Here is a 15,207-nt window from a genome sequence, read left to right on the forward strand (position 1 = left end):
GTTATAATATTGTATAAAAATGGCAAAAATTACATTTGATCTACACTGTTTATATATTTCCTATTATAATCCATTACTGATTATCTAGTTGGTGTGATCTGTGTATAGCATTTTTAAGCTTAATAATAAAAAAAAGATGTGATGTTGGCTTAACACTGCAAATATAAATGGATTATAAACAAGCATGATGCACTTCGTGTACACTGTCTTGATGTTTTCAGAATGGATGTACATGCAGATTTTCAGTCAAAATTAATTACTTGGCAATGCATTTTGCCATAATTATTGACATTTGAAAATTATCTTATGGTTTACTCAATTTGATGTCATCCCCAGCATGTTTTCCCCTTCAGCAAATTAAAGTTGGAGATTTTTAGGAACATGCATATCAATTCAACCATATAATGCAGGTGTGTGGTGACCTGTATGGCTCCAGCTGTTAAGTTAATGGTTCTAATGAAAGATAAAGTGGATGGAAATATAATTCACATTACATTTCAGATGTTAAAAATGCAGTTTTAAAGTATCTTACTTAAATATTGCCACAAGGGGTTTCATTAGTTACAATATATTAGCTCCTGAAAAAATATTATGGAATATATAAAACTATTTAATTTCCACAAATTTTGTTCTTGTCTCATATAGTGCAAGTCAAATGTTTGGACACATGCAATTGATTTAAAAATAAATTAATTAAAAGATCTACATCTATTAGAGCTGTAAAAACATTAATCATAATTAATTGCATACAAAATAAAAGTTTGCTTTTGCATAATATGTGTGTGCACTGTGTATATATATATATATATATATATTTATTTAGATTTGGATATATTCTATATTATATATAAATGTAAAACATACATAAATAACATTTATACACGTGTACATAAAAATTACACACACAAACATATTACGCAAACACAAACTTTTATTTTGTATGCAATTAATCTTTTGACAGCCCTAACATTTTTGTCATGAGTTGGAGATTACGCAAACCTTTCATTTGTAATTTTGGTTACAATTTTATTTTAAGATCATAACTTCTAAATACTTCAGTTTGTGTCATTTCATAGTGTCTAAATGTATTATCTTTACATTGTCCAACCCTCACATTGCTTATACATTAGCTGCAGCAGTGAGATAAGATAAATACCGCAAGCGTTCAAATCATCTAAAACAGCAACACAGTTTCCTGGAAGTTCAGAGATAAATGAGACTTAATGTTTTGAAATGCAGGACACAGACAGCTGGTTTAAGCAGGTTCAAATTTAATATTTTGTTTGTCCCCCATTCGCTACAGAAACCCTTATAAAAATACCACACACTGTCATAAAATACAACAGCAGAAATTGCTCATAAAAAGAAAAATAGGGATAAATTCAGGGTGGAAATTGACTTTGAATTGAGAATACAAAGAAGAGAGTTTATTTCAAAAGAAGCTACTGTAGTCCAAAGACAGGTGAAGGTACTTCTCTCAACACTTTCTGTGACTTTAATTCAAAGAGAGGAGGAGATAAACAAAACGAGGCACAGTTTATCCAATTCGATTGCTCTAATGCTGAGCTTTTTCATTATTGACTCTGTATGTGATTGACAGATGATTCAGTTCTCACTCTGTGTGTGTATGTGTGTTTGGGAGTAAATACAGTCCTCTCTCTCACACACACTCTCGCAGAAAGAAAGAACAATTCATCTTTCCTTATAACGTCTCCCTATTTCAGTTTAGACTACCTAGTAGTCGTCCAGATCAAAAAACTCTTCTTCTGGCTGATACTCCATGCCTTGGAAATCCACACGGTAGCGCAAAATACCTGAGAAAATGACAAAGTTAGGCAATGGGTTGATTGATAATCAACATAACATCTAATGAGTTCATAAGTGAATCGTCTTTTGTTTATGAACCAGATATGAGCTCACCTCCTATTCCTCCAAAGCCCTTGACGAACTGCGAACCCTCTTGACTTTTATCAGTCACGATCTCCAGAGCCGCTCCGAACTTCTTGTAGAAATTGGCGAACCACTCCAGCAGAGGCATGGACTCGATAAGCTCGTGTTCCTGCCCCGTCTAACAGAAACCCATCAAAACAACTATTACTATCACAACATATGTTATACAAAAAAAAAAACAATGAGGATCACATTGATGAATTTTATGTCAATCTGGAACTTTGGACTACCACAACCATATGTGACCCAGGACCATAGGGGTCTTTTTTATTGAGATTTACATTATCTGAATATATAAGCTTTCCATTGATGTATGGTTTGTTAGGATAGGACAATATTTGGCCGAGATACAACTATTTGAAGTCCTTAGCAACACATATTCCTAAAGATAAATATGTTTTTGATATATTTACAGCAAGAAATGTACTAAATATCTTCATTAAATGTGATCTTCACTTAATATTCTCATTTTTTTGGCATAAAACCCATACAATGTATTGTTGGCTATTGCTACAAATATACATGTGCTACGTATGACTAGTTTTCTGGTCCAGGGTCACATTTTTGTCCACACCAAGCAAGCAATTTTGCGTTTAAAAGCCGTCTTAACACAGCCCAGACATCTAGGTTAACACAAGGCCCAAAAATAAATCAAATAAAATAAATAAATAAAACCAAACACCTTTGCTTACATGAGGAAAACAAGTTTATTTTGCCTATAAGTGGATTACTCCTAACTGAACTATATCAGGTCTTAGTTAACCTAGATGGTAAAATGACGGCTATTGCTTGCTGGGTAAATTTACATTACATTTACATTGGGTACAGGGCTGGACCAAAAAGAATTAGGGCTGCTACCAACCATTATTTTTTTGATTACTAATCTGATAAAAACATAAATATTTACTCCATTAGAATTTTTACTTACAGCTAAATGAGCCTCTAAATTAGGGTATCCACATGTAAAAGTGTTACTAATATTATTTTTTTGATTTTGATATTTTAAGCCTCAAATAAAAAGGGTTTGAGGAGCTTTAAATAGTAAAACTTCTTTTAATGCCAAAATATTAATAAACAAAACATAGGGAGTCTTCAGGGAGGTTTTGGTGAATAAATGTAGCCACAGATTTATTAACTAATTTTAATCTTCAACTTTAGACCTTGATAAATATTAACATTATTCATTATAAACAAAATAAATAAGCCATATGATATGAAAGTGATATAGTGGTTCAATACCATTTGAATTAAAAACCCAAAAAATAATTAAACTAATACAAACTAACTTATATTAAAGGACGAAATGAAACCTTTCCTAACCAGGCTTCTTTCCCAGTGGTGGCTTGTGACTGCTCATCGGAGGGGCGCTTATTTAAAATATGTGTTCGGAGTGTCATGTGTGTTGCCTGCGTTTTCAAAATATTTGTTTGGTGCGTCATGTGAACAATAAGCATCATGTGTTTTGTCAAAATAAGTGCCTGCTGTGTCAAAACAGTTTATAATAAAAGAGACACTCACATTCACAAAATACACGCAAGACACTCCCTTAACAGTAAACTCTAAACGAGTATCTGGCAAACACTCTTTTATCATAAACCCTTTAGGCGCGTCTGCAGCAGGCACTTATTTTGACAAGACACATGATGCACACATGATCTCTCGAAGAGCAGAACACATATTTTGAAAAAAGAAACCACACACGGGGGGGCTAGCATACATGTTGTGACAAACTTCGCCCTCGAAAAAGTCACCGGCCGCCACTGTTCTTCGCGCTTTTGCTTCCATCACTGTGCTTCAGGGTTGCCAGATCCGCATAACAAAACCAGCCCAACGGCCATTCAACCTTAGTCCTAAAGCATCCCAATGACTATTCGCAGACCAAATCTCTAACAAGCAGAAAACATTAACCTGCCAAAACAGTTTAAGCCCAATTCAAAACTCTGCAGACCTGGCAAAGCAAGTCTGCTGGTCGCTTGATGAAAAGCAGTAGTGTGTCTGAACAATACAGCAAAAGATGCGCTTTTCTAAAAGATTTATTTTCTCCGGAGAGACATTCTGAGTGCCAATTTACTTTCAGGACAGACCTGTGATGATAACATATTACACAGTTCTGCTTCACACAGCTGCTGTATATTTACAGGCATGTGATTGGCTAAGGACAAAAAAGCAGGAAAATATATTAAGACCCCCCCACACACACACGCCAATCAAACTGGTGGCGGATCTATACGGATAGTAAAGTAGGACCCATAACAACTTATTTGAACAAAAAAAACACATTTTAATTCATTTTACAGCTAGATGTGCAACATGCTAGTTTTTTGTACAGTATGACACATAACAACTTATTTGGTGGATGTGTAACAGTGGGAATCAAAAGCAAGTGTCTTGTCCACTGCTCCATCACCACCTCTCTCTATATCAACAACCATGATAAAAAATATGTTTTAACTTATTTTTGTTTTGCATTTTTACCCAACTTTAACAGCTAAATGTGCAACATGCAAATGTTCATGTCAAAAGAAGGCCTATTTTGCCGACATCCAAATAAAATGTAGGAAATGGCTTATAAAGAACTAAAGGCATGGCTACTTTTAATTTTATACTTTAAATAAATTTCCAAGCCTGTACTTTGATACTTTTACTTGAGTAAAGAAGTTAAATCAGTACTTCTATTTTTACCAGAGTATTATTTTAATACAAATATCTGTAAAATGTGCTACACAGGACCATTAGTTATAATAAAGTGTCTTAAAGGTCTCTTTTTCTAATTTTAGACCCCTGTAGATGAGTAACTTTGTTAGCTGTTAAACATGAACAATAGAAGGTTGACACTAATAAATAGAAGTAATTGTACAAAAAAGTGCAGGTGCTATTTATTTTAATCAAACTGGTCAACCTTAAAACTTTAAACACACGAAACCTTTGAAACAAACGATGATACAGAGGCCGTTTCTCAATCCTAAGTCTGCAGCCTTCCGGAGGTCGCATTTCTAAGCTGCATACGTCATCAAGACTCATCAAGAGTCACAATATTAACAATAATGAAGTTTACTATTATTCTTAGTTAATCGTAAATTGTTGTAATATGTTTATCAGGGCTTGACATTAACTTTTTGAGGAACTTGTCCTTCGGACAAGTAAATTTGTGTTTCACTTGTCCATGCACAAAAGTCACTTGTCCGGGTAAAGATTTATAATATAATGTATTTTTTGAGTTTTGCTAATCAGTGGCAGACCAAGGGATTTTTCATAGGGGTGGCCAGGCAGGGGCCAGCAGTTACTCTGGGGTGGCATATAAAATCTCTATCATCCAACCTTAAAATACTTTTAAGTATTATAGTGTGTTAATCAGAATAAATGTATAACATACAATTGCTACAATAATTTAATTTTTATTAAAATTAATTGAGATTAACATACAATTTATAGTCATAATTCAACCTCCATGTTTTTTTAAACTATTTAATCAAATAAAACTTTTGAAATTTACTTTAAAACCAGAATTTATATCTCCCATTGCTGAAAAAACTAGAGACCAGAAAATCATGTGAATTTTGAAGGCTACTTTAATGTATTTTACTAAGATTCATTTGGCTGCTTCTTGCTACTCTTTCTGAAGAAGGATGCTATATCTGCTGCCTTTCTCTTCATTTTTCCCTCATTTCAATGATTGTCTGGCATTAAAACACTAAAGCAAAACATTAAAACATTACCATGTTTTTAAAAACTTATTAGGGTAAATGTATCTAGATTATCTGTTATATATAAAATCAATCTTAATCCTAGCATTTACGCTGTAATGTCTGTGTGGGATTTTTTAATGTACAGTGACGAACTCTGTCAGATTCAAATCGGCTGTCACGCTGCGCAAACACACGTAGGCGCGCTGAAAGAGAGATTCTCATTATAAAACAGATTCTTAAACAAGATTTTAAGCCATTTATGTGTTTTTACCGAACTTTAGAAGATAAATTTATATTCACGCCGGAGCCTGAAGAAACATCACTCTAGACTCCACTCCGTCCCGCGATTCCCGCCCATCCGTGTTCGTCGATCAGGTTTCATGCACGAATGTAATGCTCAGTTAGGTTAAACCAGGCTCGATGAGGTAACTTATTTCCTTGCCTTTTTTCACCAATATTGTTGCATCGTCCCTCTCTCAGTCGCCACCAGGATTTTCTGCAATGGCGCTCGTTTTTCCTCTCATTTCTGTGAAAATTGCTGCTCCAAATCCACCAAGTAAACCGACATGTATTTTGCCGCTCTGTTTCGCGTCACGCGAGTGACAGCCAAACGTCGCAAATGAGGAGAAGAGAGGAGAGAAACGATCGGGTCTGATTGGTGAATCCGCCATTTGCGAACGGTCAGAAACACGTCCTTGTTGATACTTGGAAAGGAAGGAAAATGCATCTCTTTGTCATCTGCCACCGGTGTGGCCCTGTTGCGCGGGGACGGCGATTGTGGTTCCGTCCCGGGTTACCATGGCGACGGCTGTGAGATACCCCCCTCCCCCCTTATTTTTTTTTTTTTTACATATCTGCATGATTCACGTAGGTCACATTTTCAGGTCGGAAAATCCGGAATTCCGGATTAATCCGGAAAAATCACATCCCTGATATTTAATAATATCAATTGTGTTTTGTGTAGTATTTAACTGTCAGGAGAGCCAAATGACCCGACTCACGTTGTGCGGGTCCATTTCATAGGGACAGTATGTTTTCACAACTAACCTCGTCTGTGTTGACAGGTGGAAGCGTTCAACATGACAGACGACCTTTTACACAGATACACATAAACAAACACACACACGCACCTCTTTGTCTATGAAGTGGGATTTGTCCTTCTCTTGTTCGGGGGTCAAATAAATGACTTTCTCATCTGAAACACAACAGAAAAAGATAAATTCTTCAATCTCACCCAGCGGTAAAAACATCTACATTACACAGCTGTGTGCTCTTAAAGAAACAGTCCAGCTAAAATAAGTACATTCATGAATTGTGAGTGTTGATATTGTGCTGGTGAACATGTGTTTATAGTCAAAGCTGTTGTTGTATTGTACAAGACCTGACAGAAATCTACAATCTGAGACTGTGTGTGCATGTGTGTGTACCGTTCTCAGGGTCAGTGCACTCCACTCCATGCATCCTCAGCACGTATCTCATCGTCTCCAGGTTTTCATAGACGATGAGAATCTCAACAGATCCCATCTCCAGGGCTTTGAGTGTGTCCTCGACTCCAAAACAATACTTCCCTGTGTCCTGACTGATCTCATCAAAATATCTGCCTGACCACAGAAAGAGAGAGGGAGATTTAATTACAGTATAGTACAGTAATATTTACAGTTATGTGCAGTATGTACGTGTGCTGTCTGTAGCACCATGGTCCTAGAGGAACAATGTTTTTGTATAAGCTAAAATGACAATTTTAAGGAGACACTGACCTGAGGCGTTGCGATTATAAATATTTACCTATTAATTTTTTCTCCTGGATGAACTTGACGTTAGACAGAACCTCAGCGGAAAGCTCAATAGCCTGATTGAAGCCGTTTTCACCCCCATAAGAGATGTCCACCAGCTTCAGCACTTTTGCCTGTAACCTCTGCAACCAATCAAACGCTGATGTCAAAGACGGACTTTAGCCAATTACACAGAGATACACTGAAAACAGCCATTCAGAGAGAAACTCTGTGAATTTTTTCTTACCGGGTCAAACATGTCTGACTGGCTGAGTTCGGTTTTGAAGTCTGCCGAACCGGCCAGCACCAGTCCGGCTACGTTCACCTTGTCATTGGATATGAAGAACTGGACGGCCGTCTCTGCGACCTTACGCACGTAGTTATGTCTTTTCTCCATTCGCAAACGAGCGAAACGTAGTGCAGACTGTCCTCCTCTACCTGAAATAGAAAATAATCCAGATAGCTTTTATAAACACTTTCTTGCTTAATCAATGCAATGACTTAATTTGTGCATTTTTTGTGCATATTGTTACCCAAGTTCAAATCACACATGCACTGTCGACACGCTCTTAAAGAAACGTAACTGTGCATTTAACGAATTTATCTGTAATACCACGATTATCCACTAGATGGCCAATTTATAAAGAAACTGAAGCAAAAACATTTTTATTAATTGTACACTACGTGTATGTTTTGATGATCGTTTTGAATCTGATCTTTAACAAAATTCCTTCACAAAAAAAGCAATTATTTCAGTTTTTTTTAAAATACCTATATTTTAAAGTTTATAGGCAGAGAAAAAATATATATAGGATGAAAGTTTTTTTTCTTTTCGTTTTGTTTGTTTGTTCATTGTTTGTTTAAAAGCATAGGGTCTGTTCTTTCATTTGATATATTTGTAGAAGAAATTTTTTCCTGGAAGGCATTTTGTGAAACTTTTGTGAAAATCACAAAAAATGCTGGCGGGCAAATTTTTAAAAAAAGGCTGGCAGGGAATGAGTTAAAGTAAATAAATTCACTTCATCAATATCATATCAAACTAATTATGAACATTAAATCTATGAAGAGCTCAGATGCAAAAGCCGCTAAATGTAAAAAATGAGAACGATATTAACCAAATGCTTTCATCACGCATTATATATTCATCAAATACTTTCACTTCAAATCTGCTTAATCCTGGCATGAGGCCATACAGAAATACCGGTTTGTAGGCAGAATCTGTTAAGCACAGAAGTCCTTAAAGTGTACAGAGAAAATTCTGGATAAACAACGTAGCACAAATGTTGAAATTCAATTGTCGTGCTAAATTGGAGATTTTGGCCAAAAATGAAAATCTTGCATGCACTTTGATGGTTTTGAATCTGAACTCTTCACATTGCACAAACCTACAACAGTGTGTGTGTGTCTCTGTGTGTACCGTGTTTTTTGGGAAGATCCACAGTAAATTTGTGCATCACTTCTCGGGTGTTGCCCTGAAGAGTCCCAAACAGAGCTCCACTTCCATCAATAACGATGAATCCAAACTTACTGTCGTCTGATAATAATGCTGTGAGAGCCTAGAGAGAGAGAGAGAGAGAGAGAAAGAAGACGATTATTGAGCATGTGTAAAACCGACTGTATGCTTTAAAACACTTGGATTGATTTGGACTGGGGTTTCACCTCTGTGTGGAACTTGTTGTCACACAGATACAGAGATGTGTTGATGGGTTTGAAGGGTTCAAAATCAATGTTCACTTTCTTCTCTTTCCCTTCGTCTGTTACTATGGTACCGCAGTACACCACCAAACCATTAGGGGGCACTGCAAGACACAAGAGAGACCAATAGTTCAACACGTGTTAGCTAAACTGTTGCACTTCACATTATTGCTTCATACCAATTCAACTACATAAACAATGCACTAAAAGTACATACTGTTTTGTTATGGGAAAGTTTATGTATATTTACAGTGTATGCAAGTACTGAAGTGACTGTTCCTGCCTAGATACAGACTGTAATCATAAAAAAATAAAAATAAAAAAACCACACACACACATCCAAATACAACTTTTCTTTATTATTTCTATTATAATAATATTTAGTAATAAATTAAACTAAATAGTAAAATTAATGAAGTTATTGGATTTATTTAATTTAGTGTAGCATCAATAAACTCTTTGTGGGTAAAATCCAAAGGACCAACATGTCATCATCTGAAACAACTTTGTGTCGAAATGCGCTCTGTAGAGCACTTTGTCCATTTAGGGCTAAATGGCGGCACAAAATGGCGACTTCAAGGGACCCGTGGAAAAAATTGTTCATTATTTTAGGTCTTCAACACCACTAAAAATATAATCATGTATACTATATTGCATTTCTGTCAAGAGATCCTCCTAAAAAAAGGCACCTTTAAACTCTTGTTGGATATTAAAGCAGACTTTTTACCTTAAAGCCACATGTGTGGTTCATCAACAATTATTTTTTTTACGTTAGGACACGATTTTGATACGCATCATCTTACGGTGTGTACATATAGCACTGTTTTGTATTTTCCTTAAAAAATCCAAACAGCCACACACCTTTGTTATAGAGCTTGAGTCTCTGCTGTACAGAGGTGATGGCACCCAGAACCGACAGCCTGTTCACTCGACTCTTGATGTTAGACGCTGTACCAAACTCATCCGCCAACATCTTTGCCACCCTGGAGATTTGATCTTTAGGAGGAATGATGAGAGAGATCATACTGGTCCCATTACTGAAAGAGAAAGAGCGAGGGAAAGAGAGAGAGAGAGGTCACTTGACAAATAGTGTTTGAAAAAAGTGGGATTATCACATTTCTAGAGCTCTTAAATCTCATTTTTAGACTCACACACAGATTTTAGTTTGAGTCTGATTTGACTGTAGGGCTGCAAGATTCTGGGGGAAAAATGAGAATCACAATCTTTTTAAGTTTCAAATCAAGATCAGAATTCTCTTACAATTCTGAATGCCAACTAAAAAAAGGTGCTGGCAAAAAAAAAAAAATTGCAGCAATCTCTAAACATTGGTTTGATTTTTTTTATCTAAAAGATTCAATGTCTCACTAATAAATATATGGGTTATTACCCAATACAAGAAAGTGTTTGCCCTCGAGTGTAGACATTAGTGTTTATATGTAAACTGTAAACTATGTTCCCAGTACTTCCTGTTATAATTTAAATATTTTGGATATAAACTGCAGAAAGAAATAATGATACTGTGTGGTTGAAAAGAGATGTTTGAAACAACAGGGTTTCCCAAACATTTCCAATACAGGACCCACCTAGACGGGTATAATCTATCAAGACTTTTTTAAATGGAAATGTAAGGGAAAATACACAATAAATCCCTTTTGGTAGAGTAGTATTTATTTTTCTTACATTTTTTTTAAAACAAAGCAATAGTTAAATAATCATTATAGACGCACGTGATACATGTCTGGATCCAAACTTTACTTCCGGTTTCGTTTATTTTTTTAACGGTCTGACTAGTTACTAAACTGATCTCTTGAACAAATGCCTCGTCGAAAATAACAAATGTTTTGGTTTCCTGGGTAATCCATGCGTTGTTTTTTTGCTTGTTATATAAATAAACTACGTTTAAAGTACTTTGTTGTTATTTATTATTAGCGGAGTTTACCGGACGTGACGTGCGGACCGCGACATCCGCTTGTTTATTTTGTTACTGCTGAAACCGTCTATAAAGAGGCTTCCTCGGTTGATAGTTTTAACAACACAGTTCGCAAATAACATAAAGCGAACGACACACACAACCAGTATGAACGCACCGCTTGTGCAACGGTGAAAGCAAAGCACAATGAACGAATCGTTATAATTTAGGAACGAGATCTTGTGTGTGTTTGAATTGAGATTGTGATCTTATTACGATTAATCGTGATGAAAAGACAACACACACATCTTTATAATCTTAAACTGAAACATCTGTGTCATCTGATCCACAAAGAATGTGTTCAAACAATCAGTAAAAAAGATTCACAACCATCCGAGTGATGCATTATCTGACTCACTTTCAGAGCGGATTCTTGTGACAATTTAGTGTTAATGTTGTGCATTTACAAGAAAGTAATACACTTTTGTTTAGTATAAAACACACACACACACACACACAGAGACTGTGTCAAACACACTGTTTATTTCACCTGCACTACTTTACATAAGGGACACGCTGGTGTCAAAACACTGAGCGCTCACGTTTATTTACACACAGTAACATAGACACACAAACCATCAAGGTCAGAGAGCTTTAACCTCTAATATGGGCCTCAATAGTAATGTTGGTTAATAAGTCAGCATGGCATTAAACCTGTTTGTGTGTGGTTACTCTTCAATGAAGGTCTGTACTGTTGTGACACTGCACCAGTTCATTCTTAATATAAAACACACACGTGTTATATTATAATGTGCACCAAGGAAAACAAGCACATGCTGCTCGTTCACTAGTTAGGGCACACTCACATCATATCATACCTAACCTTACCAAACCGTGCCCGATGCATGATTGCCCCCCTCCCTACTCCCCAAAAGCACGTACTCACACTGTACTCTAACCGATCCGAGCCCAGGCGTGCTTTCGTCATTAGGATGCGACTGTTTTGATGACACTGGATCCCAGCGTAATGTTAAGTCTGTGTTTTTATTTTGAGTCGTTTTGTGCGCAATGACACACAGCCATTGCTTAGTTGATGTGTAGCATATGCGGCTCCGCATTCACGTAACCCTGCTGCGTGCATCGGAAGGTTTTAATGAAGGTAAGTGGTCGCACAATTGACACTTCTGCTTTTGAACTGCGCTCTGATGTGATTTTCGATCACACTGCATGTTCCACGCCTGAGCCCAACTGAATCGTGCCCAAGCCCACATCTACAAGCCGGCCAGCGTGCTATTAGCCAAACCGCACCCAGGCACGGTACAGAGCGTTCACACTGGTCAAATCGAACTAGGCTTTGGGGGCCAAGCGTACTCGGGTGCGGTTTGGTTGGGATAATGCAAGCCTGATTTTATCGATTCTATCTATTGTAAAGTCATGCCGTATGAAACCCTCTGTCGCCAATCCATTGTGCAGTGTGAAACAGCAGTGACTGAACGCTACCCCAGATAGTCACGCAGTACGAAAAGATCTGTGACCCAACTAGTTTGAAAATCATGCAGTCTGAACTCAGCATTAGTGTGCATTAAAGATGAAACTATATGAACATCTTACATAACGGTTATAGAGACCAAAATCCCCACGGTTATCAATACTATCATGGGTTGTTAATTTCTAGAAATGTCAAAAAAATCCCATGTTATTGCTTAAACTGGTTGGTGCTGGACAGGGGTTTTCAAGCGGTGACATTGGCACGCTTAAATAGTATTTAAAAAATGTCCCTGCTGGACAGGGGTGGGTATATCCCAATATACATGTAAATGGGAATCATGGAAGATTTATTCGTGGTGGCCAGTGTTGATTCTTTGACGGGCGCCGCCATGTTAAATGAGACAACACGTGAGGGAAGGGGGAACGGAAGGAAAGAAGCAAAGTGGCGAAATCAGAATTTAATATAAACATTATATCGATATATACGATACGTCAAAATCAATTTCGAGGTTCAAAAATATATCGATATAGCTTGAATATCGAGATATCGCCCACCCCTACATTAAATATATTCATATATGCATTTGTTTTTTGCATAAAGCTGTCAAATATATTAGGAAGACTTTGAACATAGTGTATAAAAATGTTTATGATGCTTTTATAATAGTCTGACTTTTCTATAGCATGAAAGTTACAACCACAAGCAACGCACAGAATCGGATCCAGCAAAAAAGGTCCGGATCAGCCCGATCCCAAGTATTGGATCGGCCCACCACTAGCGGTAATACTAACCAATGGACATTTTTATCGTGGTTAACCATTAAACCGTTATTCGTTACATATCTAGTGTGCCTTATATGTGCACCACACAAGATGTGTTAATGTGTGTGACACATTACAGGTCTGAGCGGATAACTACAGGTTGCAGTACAATCTGGTGTTATTATAGCTGAACTGTAAAGCGTACAGGGCAGGTAAAACATTGTTAGATGCAAATCTATACTAGCTGCACGATTGTGCAATGTAAAGAGCAAAATCAACAGACGCTGCCATGGATCTGATTAAACTCTGTGTCACGTGGTTATGTGTGTAAACTACAATAACACTTCTGCTGCCATTTACTTACAGCATTGCAGGTTTTCCTGTTCAGCCACTACCATATTATTATTATTATTATTTTATTATTTGCATGTTACTGATCGTGTACTTAGGCGCTAATGCTAACAATCATGCATTTAAGTGTTAAATATATACATGTTTGGCTAGGTGCTGTTAACAATTTTGTCTCATCATCTGATGATCTGTGTGTTATGAATCAAAATCATTCATGAGCCACTAACACATACCTGTCCTTCTCACTTGGACACACACACACACACACACACACACACACACACACACACACGCACACACACTTAACTTTCATTGTTTTCATACCAGGCAATTGACATTTTCCTCCCCCTACTGCTTTGTTCAAAGCGACTTACAAATGAAGGTGCATTTAACATTTACCTTTAACAAGAGCGCACAATAAGCATAGTACACATAGCTAAGCCTACAGGACACAGTCACACACACAAAAACACAAAGACGCAAGCATGCGCGCACACATATATAAATACAAACATAATTTTACAAAACATACACAGATTCACACACTCATACATACGCATACACAGTCAAAATAAGTTACACACAGATATACAGGCACACACAGACAGAGAAACATACATACATACATACAGGCACGCACGCGCACTCTTACCCTCTCGCCGCTTCCAGGCTCTTGATGAGTTTCTTGATCTTCCATATCTCCACATTTCTGTCCGACGCGTTCTGATCATCCGACATATTTAATCCTGAAACACAAAAGAGAGCTGCGATTAAAACCAGGACTGGCCTGAAACTCCCCGCGTGTCTTTTTCACCGGCCAGGCAAGCGCGACCCGCCAGTATCGGAAACGCGCCTGTAATCGGTGACTTAACAGAAGGCCCAACGCCGCCATGTAGCTCCCCAGTAACAAAAACTATCAAAAGTACCGTGAATTTACCACGGTATTTTAAACACATACTCGAATATTTTCCGAAGGATCATGTTCTAACATGTAAACACCATTGTAAATATCAAAGTATACTTAAAGGCAACTCTTTTGATATCGAAGTATATCGACGTAAAACCGCAGATCGTACTTAAACCCACACAATAACACGCAACACAGTAAATCGCGTTAAATACCTCTCTCTCTCTTTTCTCTCTGTTCTCCGATCCGCCGGTTTCCTCCGGTCCTGTCTGTTCCACCCGCGTCACGCCGCCACCGGTTCCTGCGGATACACGTGGTAGGAGGCGCTTCGGTCCTTCACTTCCTAGTTACCTGCATGGCAACGGATGAGCTCCGAGTGTTTTTGTTCTTCTTCTGTAAGAGTTGTATGGTGGCTGGCAAACCTGTTGAGAGTTACTGCCACCTACCGGACATGATTATGAAGAGCTGAAAGGGAAGGGACTAAACTAATTTCTCTGAGAAACCGGAAAAGAGCATTATAAATCCTTGTTTTTAAAACACATATTATTGATTCCTAAGTGGTTTACTAATTGTTTCTGTTTCCTGTGTGGCAACGTTATAGATGTTTATTATTGCTGAACGAGGCTTTCGGTGGTCAGGACCGAATCTCTGAATGTGTCTTTTTTTTACCAACACATAAATTACACA

At 37.3% G+C, this 15,207-nt stretch overlaps 1 protein-coding gene across 1 annotated transcript; it reads right to left on the bottom strand.

The window, feature by feature from the left end:
- Positions 1–1,024: 1,024 nt before the first annotated feature.
- etf1a (eukaryotic translation termination factor 1a) lies at positions 1,025–14,853 on the bottom strand. The gene is made up of 11 exons (XM_065275193.2): positions 14,738–14,853; positions 14,266–14,359; positions 9,965–10,140; positions 9,068–9,207; positions 8,826–8,964; positions 7,656–7,846; positions 7,422–7,551; positions 7,064–7,237; positions 6,767–6,831; positions 1,921–2,068; positions 1,025–1,814 (listed from the first exon to the last, which is right to left on the bottom strand). Exons 2-11 carry the CDS (start codon positions 14,349–14,351, stop codon positions 1,735–1,737), a joined length of 1,329 nt encoding a protein of 442 aa, XP_065131265.1. The 5' UTR covers positions 14,352–14,359; positions 14,738–14,853; the 3' UTR covers positions 1,025–1,734.
- Positions 14,854–15,207: the final 354 nt, after the last annotated feature.

The sequence above is a fragment of the Paramisgurnus dabryanus genome, chromosome 16 (genome assembly GCF_030506205.2).
Source record: "Paramisgurnus dabryanus chromosome 16, PD_genome_1.1, whole genome shotgun sequence".
Lineage (NCBI taxonomy): Eukaryota > Metazoa > Chordata > Actinopteri > Cypriniformes > Cobitidae > Paramisgurnus > Paramisgurnus dabryanus.